Source organism: Clarias gariepinus, chromosome 3 (assembly GCF_024256425.1).
Source record: "Clarias gariepinus isolate MV-2021 ecotype Netherlands chromosome 3, CGAR_prim_01v2, whole genome shotgun sequence".
Taxonomy (NCBI): domain Eukaryota; kingdom Metazoa; phylum Chordata; class Actinopteri; order Siluriformes; family Clariidae; genus Clarias; species Clarias gariepinus.
Genome location: NC_071102.1, coordinates 15,189,790 through 15,211,068, shown reverse-complemented (window position 1 = coordinate 15,211,068; position 21,279 = coordinate 15,189,790). Strand labels below are relative to the sequence as shown.

The following is a 21,279-nucleotide window of genomic DNA, read 5'->3' as shown; positions in this document are numbered from 1 at the left end:
TCTGGCAGAGGGCGTTTGCTCATCTGGCAGATGTCGCCGAGACATCCATGCCAGATGTTAGAACGACGTTTAGCCTACGTATTTAAGACGTAAATGAATTAAAAACGACCCTGATCCACTCTTTAGACGATGTTAATCAGATGTTTATAGATCTGCCAAATGTCTGATTCATGTCGCATAATCGTTTCACGGTCGTTTTATTAAAACACCCCGTTTATTCACGTCGTTTTATTAAAACACCCCCCTCCCATTATTTTTATTAAATACCCTCGGTTAATTATAATTAACCATGGTCAACGGAATTCTGTGCAGGAAGGAAGCATAAGACAAACAAAATAAAACTGAGATTTTTATTTTATATTTTAAAAAAAACTGTTTTACACCAGCAGCCACTTACTAATAAGGTCTTAATTTGAAAAGATGTACAAAACATAAAACACCACAAATAAGTATTAATCATAGAAATGTATACACCAACAGAAACGTTTTATACTTTAACTGTACGTTATGACTTTTAAATATGATCGTTAGATACGGTTGGTCAGGAAACTCCTGAAGTCAGATGCAGTCAGGACACTTTTCAGTCACAAACTGCTGTGAAAAAATATAGAGATAGATTAAATTAAAATTCATGATACTTAATTTAGCAAATGAACATTATTTATATTTTGTTCCTCTCGCTTTACAACTCATGAGGACAGACCGAAACCAGAACCGAATTTATATATATATCCCGTCCACATACCAGCAAATTTCGGATGATAAAGATACGACGATCTACAGACGATTAAAATATGACTATAAAAAACAAACACGATGTTTACCAGATGATACGCTCTTTAGCAGACGTCTCCGCGACGTACCTGTGCTTTCTGCTGTGTTTTTTTCTGGATGGAGACAAGATTTATTACATTTTTCAAGTGATTTCAAAAAGGCATTTTTATATTCAGCATTTTGACCTAGGTGTTGCAGTTACTTATGCTACATTCACATTACTAGCGTGACTTAATTTTAACTCTATCATTACACATATATCAGATTTTTTCATGGCTGTCTAATGTCTAATCTTATGTCTTTTAAATCAGATCTAAGTCACTTTTATATGTGGTGCTAGATTGGATATGCAACTTGAATGAGAATGGTCAGATCGGAATTTATGAACCTTTTTTTTGCCTCTGCGCATGGGTATGGTGTGGTTAGTCATCACCGGCAGCAAGGCGTTTTCTTAGCAGCACTAGCAATAGCTGCTAAATGATTTAAAACAAGACATCTGGCTTTCTTTTTTCTTCTGGACCTCAAAAAAATACAGTTCACTAAATTGCCATTTTTGCGAATATCCTTCAGAGATGGGAAAAAAAAATGGATTCGGTTATAAATCGCAATTCTTTTGTGTTGAGATTGATAAATCACACTGACTCCAAAAAAATAGGAAATCAAACTATTTTTACATTTATAATAGAGATGACCTGGCTAATTGGCCACTGACCAGAATTGGCTGGTTTTAAGTTGACTGGTGATTCCCATCCCTAATATCCTCCAATCTCAAGGGTATTTTTTGCTAAAATTGTATCAGTTGTTCAAAGTGAATAAGTGGTCACACAAATATAACGTTTCTTAACCTAGTCAGATAAAAGTCACTTGTAATTAGGAATGTGAACTGTCAAACTTGCATATCCAATTTGACCAAAAAAAAAAAAAAAAGGGAATTGAACATTGTGGCTTGTAGGCACTTAACAGCCGAGGTGTGTAACAGCATTAAGGTTATATGACTGAATCATTATTTCATTTCATAAAATTTTATTTCAGAGTTTGTCAAGCATGGATTTGGTTTTATTTTTGTGGCTTTTAGCATTACTTTAAGCATTAATTCAATTAAAGCATTTCACTTCATATCGTACTGTGTATGACTGTGTACGTGACAAATAAAATTTTAATTTGAAATTTCACATGCCACACCCAGGCCTGATTACAGCCATAATCACTTAAAATAGAACCCGTCTGACAAAGTGAAGTACTAAAAGACCTCAAAATGCAACACCTCATGCCACAATCTAAAGGATGTCAAGAACTGATACATTATAAACTATAAAGTAATTATAATTGACATGAATAAGTCTGTTTTGGTATTCCAGTAAACCACAGTGAGAGCCATTATCCACAATTGGAGAAAACTTGGAACAGTGATGAACCTTGCCATGTGTGGCCAGCCTACCAACATTACACCAAGAGCACAATGACTTCATCCAGGAGCTCATAAATGAAGAATGGCTATCAGTTTGTGACCTTAGGCACACATGGGTTATCCAGCAGCACAATGATCAGAATCACACCAGCAAGTCCACCTCTGAATAGGCGAAAAAATAAAAATTAACCATTTGGAGTGGTCTAGTCAAAAATCCAATTGAGATGCTGTGGCATGACCCCAAACAGGGCTTTTGTGCTCAAAAACTTCAGTAACTTAATAAATGAACTCATTATTTTAAAACTGCATTTTGTATTTACTCAGGTAATCTTTGTGTAATATTAAAATTTGTTTGATGATCTGAATCATTTAAGTGTGACAAATATGCACAAAAAAAAATCATGAGGGGACAAAAAAAATTTTCACTGCACTGTAAAATATTAGATAGTGATAATAAAAACATATTGGTGTATTATCTACTATGTTTTACTCTAATATAATGTAGATATATACTGTAATATAGTGCTGTATAGTATATTATCAGTAAAGCACAGCAGTATATTACATGTTATTAACAGATTATAACTATGACAAGGTGTCGTATGAGAATATTATAATAACTGTTTTTCCAAAAGGATGAAATTGTCCAAAATGCATTGGTATTATAAAGGATTAAGTGTTTCTTTCACTGGAACTAAGGGGCTGAGCCCCATCCCTGGAAAACATCTTTGCATCATAATCCCCCCCTCCACAAAACTTTATACACAATGCAGTCAGACAAGTACCATTCTCCTGGCTACTGCCAAACCCAGACTCATCCACTTCATCCGATTCTTTGCATTGCACTTGGTTACGTAAGGCTTGGATGCAGTTGCTTTCTATGCACTGTTCTTGAGCTAATCTGAAGGCCACATGAAGTTTGGAGGTCTGTAGCTATTGTCTCTGCAATTGTCTCTGCAAATTGGTGACCTCTGTGCACTATGCGTCTGAGCATCCACTTACCCAGCTCTGTGATTTTACGTGACCTACCACTCTGTGGCTGAGTTGGTGTTGTTCCTAATCGATTCCACTTTGTTATAATACCACTTACAGTTGACTGTGGAATATTTAGTAGCAAGAAAATTCCATGACTGAACTTATTGCACATGTAGCATCCTATCACGGTACCACGGTAGCTCCTAAGAGTGACCCATTTTTTCACAAATGCTTGAGGAAGTGTTCTGCATGCCTGGGTGCTTAATTTTAAATTAAATTTATACACCTATAACCATGGAAGTCATTGAAACACATGAATTTAGTAATTTGGGTGGGTGAATACTTTTGGCAATACTAAAAATCTCTAAATATTTAAATGCCTGATTGAAATCAGGTGAGAAATGTAAATGTTATTTTTTTGATTTATTAAAACTATCATGTGGGTGAAAATTTGCTTTTCTACGTCCCCTCATTTATTTGGGCTGCAAAGGCCCTCACAATAGCATTTGTATGCCGAGGTTCCACTATATATACAGTAGAATCCTCAAAACATTCCTTGGTAATTAATACTGATTAAAGTCCAGCTTGAATGAATTCTTAAATCAGGAGAAGTAAGAGAAGCCATTTCATTATGCTTAAATGTTCTGAGTTGCCAGGCCTTGCATATCGGCCACGTACACCGCCTGGCCAGAAAAAAGTCGCACCCTCTAGGAGTTCATTCACTTACTTTTACCTTTGATTACATCACACAATGTGGTGGCTAATTCATGTTTGAAAATGATTCCTCATCTTCCTGGAACCACTCTTTCACAATTTGAATTCTGGAATATGGGTCTGCCATCAGGGGAGAAAAACTCGATGGATGTGGAGGTAGTTTTTTGATGCACTCTCTATTGATGGTAGTTGTGACAGTGCAAGTTTAGTGCCAATTTTAAAGAGCTACATATTATTCATGGATGTTTTTTTTTTTAAGTAGTAGAGATATTCAGTATGTTCATAACATATTTCCTTTTCTAGCTGGACTAAAAGGGGGAACGAGCTAGGAGTCACAGAAGAGTAACAGTAAATCATTTGTGGGCCAATCCCTCCTGGTACAACCTGTATTAAATGTAAATGTTTTTGCATACATTACCCTCATTCAGCTAGCAGAGAAAAAAATTATTTGTAAAGATATTCTACATTTCACTCAGAAACCTGGACGTGAGTGACAGTTCGAAGTTCTTTTATATTAACATAACATAAGTAGTCCCCAAAAAGATGTCTACTCAATCATTTCCACAAATATTTCATGTACAGATTAAATTTGTTAATCATAAGTCGACAACCCAAAAAAAAACTAATAGAATCTCCACCAAAGGAGCAATATACCCCCACACCTGTCATGTTTCCTCACAAAGGTCGGACACAGATGCAGATGTGGGAACCAATATATTTTTTTTCTTTAACAAGAAACACAAAAAGTAATTCAAAAAACACAACTTAAAGTCCCTTTTCTCCTCTAGAATGTGCCCGAGGGTTTTTGACCCGTGACTTCACGGTCTGTTCATTCCAGAGAAACATGCAAACATATCTTCTTATAACTGGCATTAACACACACAAGACTTATAAGCACAACAGTGGAAGGACAGGTAGCTACAGGGTCGGCTGGTTTAAGTAGGGTAGCACACAAGGGAGACACAGGTGAATTTACTTTAGTGATATCAGTGCGACACATACACACGCAGACACACTATGGGGAGACTAGGAGTCCGGAGAGCCAGATCTTCCTCCCTGAGGCAGGCTGAGGTAGCACAGGTGTTACAGTATAAAACCTAACCCCACCCAGGTGCCCTCTTCGTGTTGTCGGAGGGAGCGAGGACCTGCTTGACTGATGGGATTGCCGGCAGACGGGGTGGCCCGGTGGTCGCGGTGCCAGATGATCTGGCCGTGCCCTGTAAAATTCTTCAATGAGTTCTCGACTCAGGATGTTTCGGGGCTGGACCCCAGCTCCGTTCCTCCGGACTGTACCCTTCCCACTCTACCAGATATTGCAGGGAACCTGCTCTCCTCCGTGAGTCCAGCAGTTCTTTGACCCTGAATGCTGGAGCGCCCTCTTTTCCACAGCCCCAGGGAGTAAAGGCTCCGCTGTTCCTTCGTCTAATGGACCCCGCACCACCGGCCTGAGAAGAGAGATATGGAACACAGGGTTAATGCGCAAGTGTGTGGGGAGTTTTAGTTTATATGATACTGGGTTTACTTGTAATATTATCGGGAAAGGGACCAATGTATTTGGGAGAGAGTTTTCTGCATGGGAGGTTAAGGTGAAGGTCCCGTGTCGAGCGCCATACCCAGTCGCCTACCTGGAGCGGATGACTTTCCCTTCGTCGTCTATTGGCAAATTTTTTGAATCGCTGCACTGCTTGGGAGATCTTGGTGTGTGCGTCCTCCCATACTTTCCGCTTTCTTAAACCACTGATCCACCGTGGATACATCGGTGGGAGTGGCATCCCAGGGACATAGCTCAGGGCTGATGCCTTAGCACACACTGAAATGGCGTTAGGCCGGTAGCGGATTGGCATAGCGAATTATGTGCATATTCCGCCCAGATTAAGCAATCCACCCATTCATGCTGTCGACTGCTACAGTCTGCTCGGAGATATCGGGCCCGACATCAGGCTAACTGTGGTCCCCAATTTCTGAAAGAAAGCCTTCCAGACCCTGGCGATAAATTGAGGACGACGATTGGAAATACAGATGTGGCCATTAAGATGTGGCCAACCTCGTGTGTTTTCCCGCGAGATGCCGCAATTTAGACTTGCCGTAAGCAACATTCGGGAATTTAAATAAATGTGTTGTGCTTCACTGAATATCCGCCAGATGGCGCATGGAAGGACTTTATCTAAAAACCGGACCAAGTACTGTACAACGAAGAATTGTATATAATTACTTCGCCTAAAACAATATTGTTTCCAATGCTGAAGCAAACATGAATTTTATTTTGTTTTACAACAGATCTTTCATGATGAATGTGTGTATATGTGCTTCATATTATTTTCACAATGATGAAATGAGATGCCCAAATTCGTGCTTTAAAAGTTTCTTATATAGTTTTTGTAATGTCTTAAAAGGACAAAACAGTGAAAGACATGGCAATGCCTTGGTTTAAATGGTGTTGAAATTAATTTAATTTCCTGATAGTAGGCTATCTGATAGTGTTAACTGCGAATGTCCTGATTCGTGAATATGCCAACATATCTTATTTAAAACGTAAGCATGTGTCGACATCATCAGAAGACATGAATGAACAATATATATTATCATAGTAAGTAAATATTATTTTATGAACACGAAGTTCGTTTGGCTTTTGGAAATAATAGCTGGAATGTGATGTGATTGTGAATTCATGACTGAAATAAAGCTGTTTGTCTTTTGTAAAGTACTTTCACTTTACAAAAGGCAGCGTTTTTATCAAAAGGTTGATAAACGCGTGTTGTACAGTATATACAACGCGACAGCGCGCTCAATTACTCACTTCTCACCTTTCATGTAGGTCTGCTCGGACTTATCAATTCGTTTTAAACCCCTCAAAAATGCGTGTGTATACAGCTCAAAACCTCCATCAGTTATTAAAGCATCTATTTAGAAAAAATGCCCCAGTGATTTCGGAGCTTCAGGGAAATCTTCCGGCGCTCTGCGCATAACACCGGGTCAACTCATGTCGGAAAGAATTTATAAACGTTTTCTAAACGTGGGCTATTGTTTTTTTACTTATAATATTTGTTAATTTAATTTAAATGAGGTTTGGGCTCCGGACTTTGATTTGGCATCATGATTCTCCTCTTTAATTTACTACATAGTTTTAATCAGCGCTCAGCCGCATGCATGGAGTTTTCCAGAGCGCACCGGCAGAAGTAGACTAATGATTATGAACGCATCGGAAAAAACAGCAAGCAGACTGACTCTGACCATTTAAAAAAAAAGTTTGCGTTCATTTTCTGACGCGCTCAAGTTCACCAAAAACAATACAGAACAGCGCAGCTTATTTGCTTTCAAACATTTACAAAATCACAAAGTTTTTTCGTTATTGTGAGTGCGCTTAAATAAAAGTTGAGTCTTCTAAAGGCTATGCAGTCTTATTTAGTTTTATTATATATTTTTTGCACATTAATCTGAGTCCTCATCTGTTACATTTTTGAGGACAATAGTTTTTTTCAGCCTGTCACGGCATGCGCTCAAATCAATATCGCTCCTCACTCACTAGTTAGGCGGCCTCCCCTTCAGATATGCGAAGCAGCGGGGCCGTGGAATTAGGCACGGATGGTAATAGTTAAAATATTAACAAGGGGAATGTTTGATGTCATGTGGGCATTATAAGATTTGTACTGAAAACTTCTAACTAAAACGTGGCAGCTGGCACGCCTAAAAATAGACGCAGGTAAAAAATTTTATAGTCTAAATAAAAATCCTCCTCTTTAGTGCCTTCTATTCCTATTAATCTTGGGTTGTTGTTCTTTTAGTGTGTGTGTGCTTTACAATGCCAGACAACATTCAAATGCAAATTATTCACTCTCCCCAAGTGTGAATTAGCTGTTCTCACCTATACATTCAGAGGAACTTTAATGCACCTCTCCACACTTTAAAAACCTCTTGAATCTGAGGCTCTTCTGAAGACTTTTAGTGATTAAGGCCTCTTTTTAAATTTGTGTAAATTTTATCTTCTGGATATTTTCCTTATGATAGCATAAATTGCATTGTTTTTAATCAAAAAGGCTAATTTGTCTTTTCCTGATAAAGTGTTTAGGTGAAATTCCACCTATACAAGTGTGACAGATATGCGAAGGAAAAAAATAGGAAGGGGCAAATACTTTTTCATGGCACTGCACATATCCATTTCTATGCATCCATATGCGTAGAAAAGAGATGCATGGTATTATGGTTTCCGTAATTTTTTTTTAATATGCATATATTTGCGTACTGACTGGGCTGGCCCACATTGGCCAGCGGCCCACCGGGATAACTCCCGGTGCTCCAGATGGCCAGTCCGCCACTGCTCCTCTCTACTTTCCTACTGTATGTAGAATCAGCGCTTAACCGCACACATAAAGTTTTGTAAATTCTTTTAACTTTTATTTCATAAGGGTTTTGCCAGCGGTGGTACAGCGCAACGGGGGTCATTATTTACTATTAAGGAAAATTATGATGACCTGTCACGGCATGCGCCTGTGATGGGTGTGCGCCCAAATCTACTATCGCTACTCACTCACTCGGTAGGCTCCCTTAAAAGGCGGCAAAGGGACGGAGCCGCTTATCGTTCCGGCTGGCGATAATTAACGTTAATATGATCTTGGGCTTGCTCCACATTATAAAAGCAAGTCGCGGAGTTTAGTCCGAGGTCCGGGAAGTACGTGATGTGGTGGAGAATAGGCAGTTGCGGTTCTACACTGAATTGCTCCCCGGACGAGACTACCTCGAGCATCCCCTATTCCCCCATTTCTGAGCACATTAATAATAATTTTCATGAATAAAAAGAAGGAAGAAGAAAAGGTTACGCGAAAATAAGAAAACGCTTTAGAGGTAAATGCTGTGAAATGCTTCAAATGAACAGATTCTGCCTATAACAGGTCAGGGACAGTGAGGCTGGATCCAGCAGCGCACCACATTCCACATCATAATACACTGGCTCATTAAAGTGGAGATAAATTTTTTTAACTACTGACTAGTATAAAAATATAACACAATACAAAAACGTAAAACAAAGTTTCACTGAACATATATTGGGTCATATTTGTAAAACAAAGGAAAGAATAATAAGTCAAACAACAAATAAAACTACAATATTTTCAGTGTCCAGTAGCACCAGTCTCACAGAGACCCAGAAGGCTTATAAACAGTTTGACAGCAAAATGAGACATTTTGTCAGTATTGTGATTTTTTAAATTTATTTAGGCCTATGTATTTCAAAAGATGCAAGACAATACTGCCAAGATGTATCATTTACATGCTGTTAGAAAATATTCTTTGCATTGTCTCTTACTGAGTCACAAGGGTGGTAAAAAGCTATTCATATCATTCAAAGTTATTCATATCAGTGTAGTTAGTATGATTTTGAAAGTGCTTTAACTCCACCTGGCACAGTTTAATCCCAGTGGAACAATGGAGAAAGCGCAGTCAAAGCCCGGGGATTCTGCGTTCCCCAGGGGGCCAGTCGTGAATAGCTAACACTCAGTGACAGCCAATGAAATTGAAGCATTTTTGCTGCTTTCCACGTGGTGTGGCGTTGATTAAATAATAGTATAAAATCTTCCAGACCCTGGTTCGAATACCGCTTTGGGTGAAAATGTAATAAATGTGAATCCTTTGTTTTACACTTTTTGCTTATGATAATCATTAAATTATAGCAGCTGTGAGGTGAGTGCTAATGTGTTTCGTAGCTTAAGAAAAAAAATTCTCAATTGCAAACATGCATTTAGTACTGAAGCAAAACTTGATAATGTAATGGCATAACACCGGCATTTTGAGCACTGGCTGGGAATCAAACCCGGGCCTTCCGCATGGCAGGCGAATCACCCACCACTAAGCCACCAGTGCCCGTCTATGTTTAAAGCGCATAAAACCAATAAAACAATACTGTTATAGGCTAACATATTATACATCTTTGTAGTCCTTTTGCACACGCGCGGGTGTGTTACAATAATAATAAATTCAGAGAACTACTACTACTAATAATAATTCTGAATGAAAATGATGAATAAATACATAACAGTTTGAGCTTGACACGTTTATGAGCTCTGTCGCTTGCTGTCAATGGGCGCCTAAGAGACATAACATTTTTCGGCTTAAGTAGACACAATACTTTAGACTGAAACACGACTGCCCCCTACAGGTAATGAAGGGCATTGTGGGATCGCTTTTCCGAAAACGTGCGTTTTTAAAGGCCAGATCTGTAATATCTTCTGAGATGCCATAGCAACGAAACACTGTTTTGAATAGGGTTTCTGCCACCTGGAGGGCTGACGGAAGAGAGCATGGGATAAACCGACATCCCTTTGAGAACCGGTTTACTACCACTAGGATTGTTGTGTACCCTTTTGATCGATAAGTTCGATCCGGAGAACAGTTCCTAAGTGCAAGGTTGGACCGTGCCCACTGAGCTATCTCAATTCAATTCAATTCAATTCAATTTTATTTGTATAGCGCTTTTAGCAATTTTCATTGCCGCAAAGCAGCTTTACACAGTCAAAAGAATTATTTAAGTTTGTATGAAATGTGAATTTGTATGAATCAAAATGGTCAGTTTGTCCATGGTGAGCAAGCCGAGGGCGACAGTGGCAAGGAAAAACTCCCTGAGATGGTAATAGGAAGAAACATTGAGAGGAACCAGATTCAACAGGGAACCCATCCTCATTTGGGTGAAACAGAAAGCAGTAAATGATCTGCATTTATACAGTGTGTAGGGTGGGAGGCAGTTCAGCTATAATAGCTGATGTTAATTGATGTTAATATGGAGTCCAGGTAGTTATTGAAGACCCAGGTAGACTTGTAAGAAGTTCCAGTCATGAACTATCGAACTGTCAAGTCCCCAGAGAAACAGTTGCCAACACCAGTCAAGGCCAGAACCATTTTCTAGGTAGAGAGAATCATTCCCAGACACCAGACGCATCCCAGAGAGACACACGGGGCATCCATGTGACGAGATCTTCAGCCAGAAGCGGGGCACCAGGATGGGTCAGACAGGTCCGGAGGGCAGAGGGAGTCTGGATCACTGGCAGCTCAGGAACGACATGTGTAGCTCGACAGAGAGAGAGAGAAAGAGTGAAAGGGGGGGACAGGAGGAGAGAGGAAAAAGAAAGAGGGGGGGAAGAGAAGAAGAGGAGAGATGGCAGTTAGGTATGGTCACAGTCACACAATGTATAATGTGAATGTATATTAACTGTAGAGTGCAAGCAGAGACTCCGGCAGGACTAACTATGACAGCATAACTAAAAGGGAGAGCCAGAAGGAAACACAAACATGAGGGCTTCCTGACATGTAAAGCAAACAATCACCTCACCGTCAGCAAACCTGAGTGATCAGTGAGAGTGAGGAAGACAGCATCCAAACATACCAGTTCACCATAATACTCTACGTCCATGAGTCCCACAGATCTGCTCCTTTACCTATGGCAAATCTATTTATAAAAATGCTTGGCTAAATAAATAGGTTTTTAGCCTGGACTTAAACACTGAGACTGTGTCTGAGTCCCGAACACTATTTGGAAGACTATTCCATAACTTTGGGGCTTTGTAAGAAAAAGCTCTGCCCCCCGCTGTATTTTTTTCATAATACGCGGTACTGACAAGCAGCCTGCATCCTTTGATCGAAGTAGGCGTGGCGGATCGTAAGACACTAGCAGTTCGCTCAGGTACTGCGGCGCGAGACCATTTAATGCTTTATATGTCAAGAGTAGTATTTTAAAATCAATGCGAAATTTCACAGGGAGCCAATGGAGTGAAGATAAGATAGGGGTGATGTGCTCATATCTTCTGGTTCTGGTGAGGACTCTCGCTGCTGCATTCTGGACTAGCTGAAGCTTATTTATGCATCTAGCTGAACAACCAGATAGTAAGGCTATCTCCGACTCGATGTCCCACATGATCGGCGCCACTACGAGTGACGATGGCAGAATAGACTCCGGATTCGTAATGGGCTCCGGCGCCGGATAACAGCGGAATAGTGCGTCCGCTTTTACATTTTTAGAGCTGGGGCGGTACGTAATGATAAATCGGAAACGCATAAAAATCAGCGCCCAACGGGCTTGACGCGAGTTCAGTCTTTTCGCTTGTTGAAGGTACTCCAGATCACGGTGATCTGTGAGTACTGGAAATTAGTATTTTGCATCCTCCAGCCAGTGTCGCCACTCCTCTAACGCCGCTTTTACTGCTAGCAGTTCTCTGTTACCGATATCGTAGTTTCGTTCGGCAGGTGTTAGTTTCCTAGAGAAGAAAGCGCAAGGGTAGAGTTTCTCTGGGTGGCCTTGGCGTTGTGACAGCCTTGCTCCTATGCCTACCTCTGACGCATCGACTTCTACTACAAAGGGCTTCTCAGGTACCGGCAGTTTTAATATAGGCACTGTGGTAAAAGCAGCTTTGAGACGATGAAATGCTTCTCGCCCTTCCGTTGGGAACTCGCGAAGGCATTTTGGTTTCCCTTTTAATAGTGACGTAAGCAGTGCTGCCACTGTACTGAAGCCCCGAATGAACCGCTGATAGAAATTGGCAAACCCCAGAAACCTCTGTAGCGCCTTAACTGACGTGGGTTCCGCCCATTGTTGCACCACCGCAACCTTGGTTGGCTCCATCACGACCCCCAGTGGTCCTGTGTGATAGCCGAGGAATGCTACTTCTCGCTTGTGGAACTCGCATTTCTCTGCCTTCACAGAGAGCCTGTGTTTGCGCAGACGATGAAGGACGGCTGTCACATGACGGACGTGCTCTGAATATGACCGTGAATATACTAGGATATCATCCGAGTATATTATGACAAAACGGTTAAATATATCCCAAAACACGTCATTCATGAACCCCTGAAACACCGCAGACGAGACGTGGACCTGCTAATGAGCCCCTGCCGGAGTGCCTCGCTCACGTATTCCTCCATGGCCCACGGACGGTGAGGGGGAAGTCTAGGGGCTCAAGAGGTGACGCGTGAATTAGCCCAATCGAAATTGGGATTGTGGCCGCTAAGCCAGGGGAGATCTAGCACGACGGAATGATCTGACCGAGGTAGAGCAAAAATGTTTTTACTCCTCAGTATGATCGGGGAAGGTTAAGCGTAATGGCGTTAAAATTAACTTTGTAGGCGATTGTTCCGAATCACGACCATCCAGAGCTTTAATGGATCGGGTATGGAAGCTTCGACACGGAAGCTTGTTCCCAGCCGCCCTGAAATCTATTAAGGGGAAAACAGACAAAACATGATTATTAAATGAAACGTGTGCTTTTAGACAAAACAGTTGATGAATGCAAGGTGGTGTGTGTGTGGTTACTTTCAGCAGAGGGCAGTTCTTAACTCTGTGTTTTTCCCCCCAACATTTCAGGCATAACCCAGATGCTTGTCTTCTTCTCTTCTCTATGGTCGAGAGGCAGGAAGGACTCACGTCCATGGGTTCCGGACGAGCCGCTTCGGCGGCGTCGGGAGAAGGCTCACTAAACTGGTAGTCGTGCTGTTTCAGTGCCTCCCGTGGTGGTAATCGTTGGCGCTGGCTGCGAAGGTGCTGGTCCAGCTTAATAGCCAGGTTAATGGTCTTGTCCAGCGTGAGGCCGGTATCCCGGCACGCGAGCTCTAGTTGAACCCCTGGCTGAAGTCCATCTCGGAACCTGGCTAGGAGGCTCTTCTCGCACCAGCCACTCTCCACAGCCATTACACGAAACTTTATGGCGTATTCGGCGACAGAGATGTTACCTTGCCGCAACTTCAGTAGCCGTCGAATACGACGGTCATGGCCTCAATGAATCTCCCGTAGTGGGTCGTGAGCTCCGCGTCTGCGCTCCAGACGGTGCCGCCCAGTACATGGCTGGACCTTTGAGCTGTTGAATGAAGAAGCAAATCTTTTGCTGCTTCGTCATGTCTGGCCAGGCCAGGATGAATCGCTTGCACCCCTCTGGATCACCTGCAAATCTTTCCGGAGGGGGGACGAGGTGCTGAGGGCGTAGAGTGTCTGTGTGGAGAGGTCGGTGGCGAGCCTGGTATGGCAAGCTGTTTGACACAGTGTGCCAAGTCACTTACTGCTCGTGCCAGGCTGTCAATTTCGCGTTGTTGTACATACCGGTGCATCGGGGTTTCTTTCTTTGGCAGGGGAACACCTGCTGCGTCCTGAAAGGTCCGTCCATCTGTCATGTTTCCTCACAAAGGTTGGACGCAGATGCAGGTGTGGAAACAAGTATATTTTATTTTTTTTAACAAGAGACACAAAAGTAATTAAAAAAACACAACTTAAAGTCTCTTTTCTCCTTTGGAATGTGCCCGAGGGTTTTTGACCCATGACTTCTAGGTCTGTCTATTCCTGAGAAACATGCAAGCATATCTTCTTATAACTGCCATTAACACACACAACACTTACAAGCACAACGGTGGACGGACAGGTAGCTACGGCTGGTTTAAGTAGGGTAGCACACAAGGCAGACACAGGTGAATCTACTTTAGTGATATCAGTGCGACACATACACACGCAGACACACTAGGGGGAGACAAAGCGGTGGCTCAGCAGTCCCGAGAGCCAGATCTTCCTCCCTAAGGCCGAGGTAGGACAGGTGTTACAACACCCACCAAGATGAGAAAAGAGTCAAAATCTTTTAAATACCATTACAGCATTGGGAATAGCCAATACCCCAATTTGGAATTTCCTGTGAGGATTCAAAGAAAGACAGAAGCATGTGATAGCTAATGATGTAAGAGCTGTGAAAAGAAAACTAAAAACAACAGTGACAACAATGGGTTAATGTTTTAAATATGATGGTTTGAAGTAGACTTTGAGAACAAAAAAGCAGAGATCATACCACTATACTAAAAGCCAAATTGGATGATAAATGCATAATGCATAACGCAAATAAGTGCAAGTGAAGCCACAAAAGTTTTGAAAGTTTAAATAAGCTTTAACCAAAGTCCATGTAAAGTAATAAAGGCCAAAGTAATTGTGAAAGCTTGGCGTGAAGATATTACTTACAGTTTTGATATTTATGTCTGTCACTTTTTGGTTACATTAAATGGCCAGGAGAAGGATCATAAAATACTCCTGTTAAACTATGAGCAGTAAAGAAGGATTCATGTTTGCATGTTTTTTTTTTTTTAAGTAATTGACTTTTTTATGTCTTACAGGAAGTTAAGTGAAGAGCAGCATGGCAGAGCTTCCTGATGAACAAGACATGCTATCCGGACAAGATGTTGATGTTGCACTTTTTCCTAACCCTCTACCAGCGCCTCTTTGGAGGAGAATGGGAAGCGCCAGCATTACAGCTGTAGCATATCTTCTTTTATATATCATTTCTCAAGTTACAGTGAGTCTACAAACGCTTCATATAAGTTAAGGTTAACTGAACCTTGGTCCTAAAATGTATTATTTTCTAAAGGAAATTTTACTTGGATTCATTATGAGACACAGCATGTTTAAATATTTAAGAAAGTGGTACTACTTCAATTATTTAGGCTAATATAGTGTGAATTCCAAACTGTAAATGTAAGTTGCAAACTGAAACTGTAGTGCAACTGATGTTAAGATGAGGAAATGTAACACAGTTCAAATACTATTATAGTCTAACAATATGACTGACCAATTTTCTAAATAAAAAACATGTTTTAGATATTTAGTGAAAAAATTTAAGTATCAAACAAAAGGTTTTTTTCATAATTTTATTTTAAAAGTGCTTTATATTTTTAGATTCATTATGTATAAAGTGAAAAATGGCAAGGCTTATTTCATTAATATTTTTCTGATCATGGCTTATGGCTCATGAAAACAAAAATCCAGTATTTCAAAATTACATAAACACATAAATTCAAAAAATACAGTGGAACCTCGGATTGCGAGTAACCCGGTTTGCGAGAGTAAGTCGAGCAAAAATAAATTTTGACTTGAAAAACGAGCATTTTAGTAGAGCGTAAGTGTCATTAAAGAGATTTCTTGTTTATTCTCCCAATAAAACAGTGTTTACATTAGTGTGTATGTGTGTGTGTGTGTGTCAAAGTTGTCCCACACAGTAGTCCTCCCCTCTTAAATAAGAGAGGAGGAAGGGGTATTGTGTAAGACGAGAGGAGGGAGAGGGGACAAAGTTCATTCCTCTTACTTTAGCGTCACACACGCATACACAGCATGCGTGCACACAAACACACACAACCTGTGGCACTGCTGAGACGTTATTATGCTTCTTATGAAGCAAAGTTCTTGAATAAACTTTTCTTAAAGATCTCCCAAAGGCTGCTGGCAATACTGTTAATTTTTTTAACCTTTTTATATCACACTTTTTTCTAAGTCTTCTGGTATAGGCTTAGACTCTCTGCGACCCTAAAGTGGTAAGGACGATGAGTAAGAGGGGTGATGCTATTGTAATTTTTGGAGATGCACTGTTTTTGATGAATCTTGTAAAATATTATAATATTTTGAGATTCTGGTTTTAAATTTTCTTGAGCTATAAGAAAACAGTTAGGTAAACTTAACAGGTTCGACCCATGTTGCACAGATGGCACCATAATGTTGTGCATGTGCAGGTCTGGTGGGCAGTGGCCCTCTGGCATGCGGGCACAGGCTGGTGAGTGGTGGACAGCGGGCCGAGTGACCGGCGGCTGGGCAGCTTTCCCCGGCTGGGAACAGGGGCCGTGACTTGTACCTCCTTGCGGCCTTTTCCTCTTTAGTGGCAGGGTTATGATAATCCAGCTCTGTGTGAGAGCTGAATGAGCACGCGGCTGACCTCATCGCGAAAAACAAAGGCGTATGGCTCCCAGAGTTTTTTGTGCTGATTGGTGTCACTTGAGCCTTGTTTGAGTGTTTTTTTTAAATGGCCCCAAGTCTGGTTGGCTTTAGTCTCATAATTTACACAAATGTGTAAACATCACTCCTAAAATATTTGGGTTCACTCCTGGGGTGGGGGGTGACAACATTGAGACGGTCAGGTTTTGCTGGCGGTGCATGGCGCCCCAAAAAGAGACTGGGGCAGGTAAAAGATCAGCCAGGAAAGCTTGGAGGGCTTCCAGCTCGATATGACGCATGCCTTTCAAGACTTACAAATGTGTGGCGGTGTGTGTTTAGGGTGATGTGGCTCCCCACAACAACCACGAAGGAAAGACAGCATGTCCAGGGTGATCAAAGTAAATGTGTCCAGGGTGAGGATAAACCCCAGACAGAGTGTCAGCGAAGGGGGGAAGCTAAAGATTACTTGGATTGCTGTATGCCATCCAAGAGCGAGCAGTTGATCTCATCTTACTGGTGGACATACATATGCGCTTTTAGAAACACAAATTTTGATTGTCTGCAGGAACTGCAGGAAAAGACGGCAGTGCTACAAAAAACTTAACTCTGTTAACCTTGAAGACACTGTTAACTCTGTAAGTCATAATGAAAGTTTTGTTTGCTCTATTTGTATTGGTAAAAGCCCTGTTGGTCCTGATAAAGGCCTTGTTTTCTCTGTTAGCCCTGATGAAAGCCCTGTTTTTGCTCTGTTGGACCTGATGGAGGCCATGTTCCCTTTTTTCGACCTGATGAAGGCCATGTTTGCTCTGATAGCCATGTTGGCTCTGAAAACAATGGATGCTCTGATACCATGAAACCACAAATGAATTAAAACCTGTGACAGGTTTGCTAGTTCTGAGAACACTGTTTTGGTTTCAGACAGCCTAGAAAACACAGAGATGCCCTTAGAGAGCTCTGCCTCAGCTATCAACCAGATACTGCACCCTCTCTGCCTAGTTTAGCAGTGTTCGCTGATGATTCGAAAATGTTGTGTTTTGTTCTGCCTCCAAGGTCTGAAGACTTGTTGTGGCTAGTTCAGAGACAATTACCCAAAGATGCAAAGATAACTCCTGGGACCAGGGATGTTGTGGCCAATAGGTTTCATTCTTTCCAGAATACAACGAGCAGTTTCTCTGCAGAGGAAAAGCTCTCATCTCTTTTATGATGCACGCTTATATACGTTTACATGACCCTGCTTCAACATCCTTGTTTCCACCAGCACATTACTCCCATACGTGTGTTCTGTTTCTAATTAGATACAATGCATTAATACATAGGTTTACTCATTCCCACAAAACACAATGCTCTCATAAATGTTCATCTTATGGCTAAAGGAAACATCACTCACTTAATTGGACAGCTTGTCCATGCGCTTCCATCATACAGCAGGAAGCATCTTCTCTGTAGAGTCATACTCAGGCCTTGGTGGCCCAGCACACAGTTTTAAGTCGTTAGTCTCTTTACTGGGTACAATGATACATTTTGTACTGTACTGTTCCCCACATATACAGTGCGGGAAATAAGTTTCCGATCCCCTACAGATTTTCTAAGTTTGCCCACTTGTGAAGGGTCTATAATTTTTATCATAGGTTTATGGTAAAGGATTAAGACAGAATATCAACCAAAAATCCAGAAAAAGCACATGATACAAATGTTATGAATTAAGTTGCATTTCAATGAGGAAAATGAGTTCTTGATCCCCAAGCAAAACATGACTTGGTACTTGGTAGAGAAACTCTTGCTGGAAAGCGCAGTGGGAAGACATTTCTTTTAGTTGTTTACCAGATTTGCACACAACTTGAGATGCAATTTAATCCACAATTCTTTACAGATTCTCTCTAAATGTTTTTCTCATTTTTCACATGATTATTCTTAGTCCATGAGGTGAAATCTTGCATATAGGGCCATTAATGGTTACTTTGTATTTTTTCCATTTGTAAATAATCGCTCCAGCAGTTGTCTCCTTCTCACCAAGCTTCTAGCTTTTTCCAACCAATGAAGATGTTAGTCTACATGCTTGGTGGCAGTGTGGATAAGCTCCCAGGAGAGAGATAGCTCGCAAGCGTCTCTTTAATCTGGGGCGTCATCATATAGGACCGCGCTTTCATCAATGACATTTCAACAAATCAATGTTAATAGCACATTGATGCCCGACAAAAAACTGTTGTCTAACTTTGAGCGTTTGGGGGATTTTTTATTTATTTATTTTTTTACGGCGAATCGAGGTGTACTTGTTACCACCTCTAATAACAAATAATATGCTCACTCATCATTAAAAGAGTGCTCTAAAGTGAAAGTTTTCATCTCCGCGGAAGCGAGAGAGAAAGTTATTCCCCCTTGGGAAGTAGACGGTAAAAGCTCATGATCCGGCGAGAGAGCGAGAGAAAAGGAAAATTCTGCCTCGTGCGGCGCATTCCTGGGGTTAAACAGTGCAATCTGGCAGGCACGCACGAGACGGAATTCCCTTTCTCTTGCATCAGGAAGTTTTCCATCCACTTCAAGCGCGCATCGGCGCTTCTTGTGAATGGATAGGAAAGACATACTTTTTTTCTGAGTTACTGCAAGTAAGTAATGCATGTGATCGATCGATCGCATATCGTATTTGGCTGCGGAAGCGGGATTTTTTTCCCCAAGTGCTCAAAAGTTAGACAACAGGTTTCTGTCGGGTGACCGGGGGGAGGAGCCTCAGCGTCTCTCTCTCTCTCTCTCTCTCTCTCTTTCTCTCCCCCTTTTTTTGGCAACCTTCATGACGAGTTAACTCTTTTATGGAATAGCTTTATTCATCCCGATGTTTTTCGTGCCATCAACTTCGATTTATTTGAATATTGTTGATACGCTTCGCAATCTGCCTATAGTTACTACTTTCAAGAGAATTGGAGATCTGCAGGCTTTGTCAGTCTACCCATCCTGCCTAGACTTTGCCCCTGGGCTAGTCAAAGCTATTTTGCATACTCACCCAAACTATCTTTCGTAAGTTCCATTCTCGACCATGCAAACAGTTCTCCTCAAAGCCTTCTGTCCTCGGCCTTTTACAAGTCCGGAGCAGGAAAGGTTTCACTTACTGTGTTCAGTATGCGCTCTTCAGATTTACATCCACCGCACTAGCCAGTGGCGTAAGTCAGAGCAGCCTTTTTATGCCAAGCACTGTCACATCGGGTAAGAGATGCTATTGCCCTAGCCTACGAGGCACGTGGTCACACTTTGCCTCTAAGAATCGGCTCATTTAACCAGGGGGATTGCTTCATCTTTTGTGCTGGCAAGAGGTGTCCCCTTGCAGTAAGTGTGTGATGCGGCAGGTTGGTCCTCCCCGCACACATTTGTCAGATTCTATAGTTTGGATGTTCATGCTACTCCGGGTTTATGGTCCTTGAGTCAGCCTCTCAGAGATAGGTCTGAAACCTCCTTGGCTATTGTGCGCACACGCAACACAACCTTGGGGGTCCGGCGGCATTGGTAATGCTGCGTGAAAACGCTATGGGAACGAGAATGAGTGTAGCTTTTGAAAGGGAATGTCTCAGGTTACTTTGCTGTAACCCTGTTCCCTGAAAAAGCAGGAACAAGATGCTGTGCTCCAATGCCGTACTGCTTGCTTGACTGGACGTCCTTTCAGACAAAACTGATCTGACAAATGTTTCCGGTTCACTCCTATTGATAACCTGCAGGTGCAAATTTATCAGATGATGTCGCCTGACCGAAGTTATATAATGCAAAAATTTTGCGTGTTTGATACACACATGCTTCACAACCAGCAACACAAAAAGATGTTAGTTTTTACACACAGCATCTCATTCCCGCTTTTTCAGGGAACAGGGTTACAGCAAAGTAACCCGAGACATTGGCAGTATTGCAGTTGGGGCTTTGAGACTTTATGCCCACAAAGTGCAAATTTCTTTAACACTTTAATAGAGTCTCTATGGCACTGTTCTAGTGATGTGGAACATATTAGTAAATCATCCATATATTGCAATAACATACCTTCCAGTGACAGATCTGCTAGATTTTTCCTGAAGTACTTGATTGAATATATGTGGTGAATGTTTATAGCCTTGTACCAGCCTAATATATGTGTATTGTTTACTAGCATAGGTAAAACCAAATAAATGTCTACTTTTTTCAGTTATGGGGACACTAAAATAAGCTGAGCAAAGATCGATTACTGTAAAATACTTGGCATCAGAAGGGATATTAGTTTATAACGTGTGGGGGTTAGGTACCTCTGCTTGCCAGTCATTCACAACGTCATTCACAGCCTTTAAATAATGCACTAACTGTCATTTTGATTTATCTGGTTTTTTGGATTGGCAATATTGGTTTTACAGAAACAGATAGTTATTGTTAGTACTCCAGCCAACACTAATCAATCAATTGTCTTTTAATTCCTAGTTCTGCATCAGGATGCAAAGCGTATTGTTGTTTCTGTGGTAAAACTGTTCCTAGCCTCACCCTAATCCTAATCGGGCTATCTGATTTAATCAGACCTACTGTACATTTGTATCAGGTTGTGACCACAGTATCTCTGGCACCTGTCTCTCCATTTGCAGCATTAACTCATTTGGCCTTGTTTTTGTGCTTTCAGTCATTTCTGTGCAGGGGGTTTGTGATGCCTCTCTAAGTACTACTACCTGGGAGAGTCCAGTTATTTGTGTTTGTCCAGCAGAATTTTGTG

At 41.4% G+C, this 21,279-nt stretch overlaps 1 protein-coding gene across 2 annotated transcripts in view; it reads left to right on the top strand.

Moving 5' to 3' along the window:
- ptpn5 (protein tyrosine phosphatase non-receptor type 5) overlaps positions 1–21,279 on the top strand; it is a 90,253-nt gene that overhangs the window by 7,714 nt on the left and 61,260 nt on the right. For both annotated transcript variants that reach the window (XM_053491348.1, XM_053491349.1), the window contains exon 2: positions 14,990–15,168. In XM_053491348.1, coding sequence (XP_053347323.1) covers positions 15,010–15,168 — 159 coding nt within the window. In that variant the 5' untranslated portion in view covers positions 14,990–15,009. The remainder of the gene's footprint in view (positions 1–14,989; positions 15,169–21,279) is intronic.